General features: G+C 48.1%; 1 protein-coding gene across 1 annotated transcript; it reads right to left on the reverse strand.

The window, feature by feature from the left end:
- Positions 1 to 1,601: 1,601 nt before the first annotated feature.
- PHACADRAFT_203389 (uncharacterized protein) lies at positions 1,602 to 1,838 on the reverse strand (the record flags this gene model as incomplete). Its single annotated transcript, XM_007403386.1, has 2 exons — positions 1,602 to 1,691; positions 1,752 to 1,838. 2 exons carry the CDS (start codon positions 1,836 to 1,838, stop codon positions 1,602 to 1,604), a joined length of 177 nt encoding a protein of 58 aa, XP_007403448.1.
- Positions 1,839 to 2,043: the final 205 nt, after the last annotated feature.

Raw genomic sequence — 2,043 nt, forward strand, 5'->3', positions numbered from 1 at the left:
AGAGAGCATGGCATCAGTGCTGGCGGATCCAATACTGGTCATATAGATGGCTATGGCAACAGCAATGGGCAAAGTCAGGACTGACTGCTGGGGGGAGGAAGCAACTGGGGAGCAGTGCATCAGAATGGTCATACACACCGGGAAGATAGGGCATGCGGCTTACTATCTATGCTCTCCGGATGCGCAGTGGCATTGCTACCATGGTATTGCTGGGTTTGTGTAGACAATGGCCATGTATCTTTGTTGTTAGATCTTCTGAGCACAACCTTACAACTAGCTCTCTTGTATCAGCTTCTGTTGCATTACTTTGGGAGTAGCTTATACAAGCTAAGTCTGCGCTTATCTTTTCCATGAGATGATCATACCCAGCAGTTGTCATTAACCATATCTCTAGCGGACTGGTGTGCATTTGCAATCACTGTGAATGGTGCCACGTTAAGCATGAAAGAGCCATTGTGCATGCTCAGCTTGCAGCTCACAACAGATCCAAACAAGCAGACACACCTGTAGTATAACATACCATCCCACCGATAGATCTTTGAAACTTTGATGGAGACAGCGAGAGGGAAGTGAGAGAAAGAAGAGAAAGATGAAGCAGAGACGAGGGAGCGTCAGACAAGTTGTTGAACCGTGGCCGTGGGAACATGTGAGATGTACATGAAAATGACACCATCCTTGTTTAGGGCAGAGTCATAACTACCTTTGGATCCTGCAGTCTCAGGCAGTCTCAGGCAGTCTCAAGCGGTTCAATACTATCCTCGACACCCGAAGTGCTGTGGTCTCACCCAGCACTGCCGAGATAACAACGCCGCGGGTACACATTGGCATATTCATCATTGGTGGGGTATGGTACTGCAGAGTACCGTACTGTGACTGGCACGATGGCAGCCTGTCATGCTCAAATAGAGGTTATCCAGTATACTGTAGCATAGCAAATGGAGCAGCTCCAGCAGCCGCCACCATAGGCCGACGCTACCTGATTGCAACTTAAATGACAAGACAGCTACAAGAGTCAGGGCAGTGGAGGACTTTTGTTACAACGATAATATAATATACAGGCTTTGCAAATACACATTCAGTTGGCATAAGTATGTGTGGACTGTATGAGCTGAAGAGTTGACTTGTTACATAAACTACGTAGTTGTACACAGTTGTGCGAACACTGACGCTTACAAGTACGAACGCTGTGTAGTCTGTGTACAAGCGCCCTGTTTCGTACCTTTGGGTGTTTCCTGATGATTGCAAATAATGCAATGTTAAAGCTCTCTTCCCATGAAAACAGAAGATGAATAGCTGAATGCTACAGCTACAATGTGTGCCTTTATGATTATACTATTTCATATCCAAATACGAATGGTCCTTAAGCAAGGGGAAGAGGACAGAGTGAACGGGTGCCAGAGCCGGGTGCACTCTGTGAGCATCATATCTAAATATAGAAGGAACAGTGTGGTGATGTCAGAGGGTAGTTTTCGACGGTACTACAGATCAAAACTAAGTGCTACCGTCTGACCGTGGTCTGCTCCCCACTGATATAAAAGAGGGCAGTACCGTGTTCAGTAAGCTTGAGTGGCGGGGCGCTGGTTGCGACACTGACTGCATATTCAGTGCGACCCCTTGTACTGATTCCTCGCTCCACTTCGAACTCCTTGTACTGATTCTTTGCTCCACTTCGAACTCTCGGCTTTCGGTTCCTGCACAATTACATTGTTCAGCGCGGTGCCAATGCAGAACAGGTTCGCTTCTGTCCTCACCTTTTCATTTCGCGTACGCAACGCCCACTCAAGGTCTTCCTCACCGAGACCAAATAGCGCCGGCTGCAGGAACCTCCCATCCGGCATGTCAGGGTTATGTTGAAGTGCAACGGCCGGATGGTTTTTCACGGCCCTTGTAACCTTGTCACAGAGAGCGTAAAATTCTGCTTCTGAACAGCTCTTTCCACAGATGATGAGGAGCTGTTGCAGTAACGGGAGTGCGAGTAGAAAGTTGGAGGGGAGACTGGACCAACTGCGAGAGCGAAGATAGTGGATGGACAGATCGGCGACA

The sequence above is a fragment of the Phanerochaete carnosa genome (genome assembly GCF_000300595.1).
Source record: "Phanerochaete carnosa HHB-10118-sp unplaced genomic scaffold PHACAscaffold_1101, whole genome shotgun sequence".
In the NCBI taxonomy this organism is placed as follows: Eukaryota; Fungi; Basidiomycota; class Agaricomycetes; order Polyporales; family Phanerochaetaceae; genus Phanerochaete; species Phanerochaete carnosa.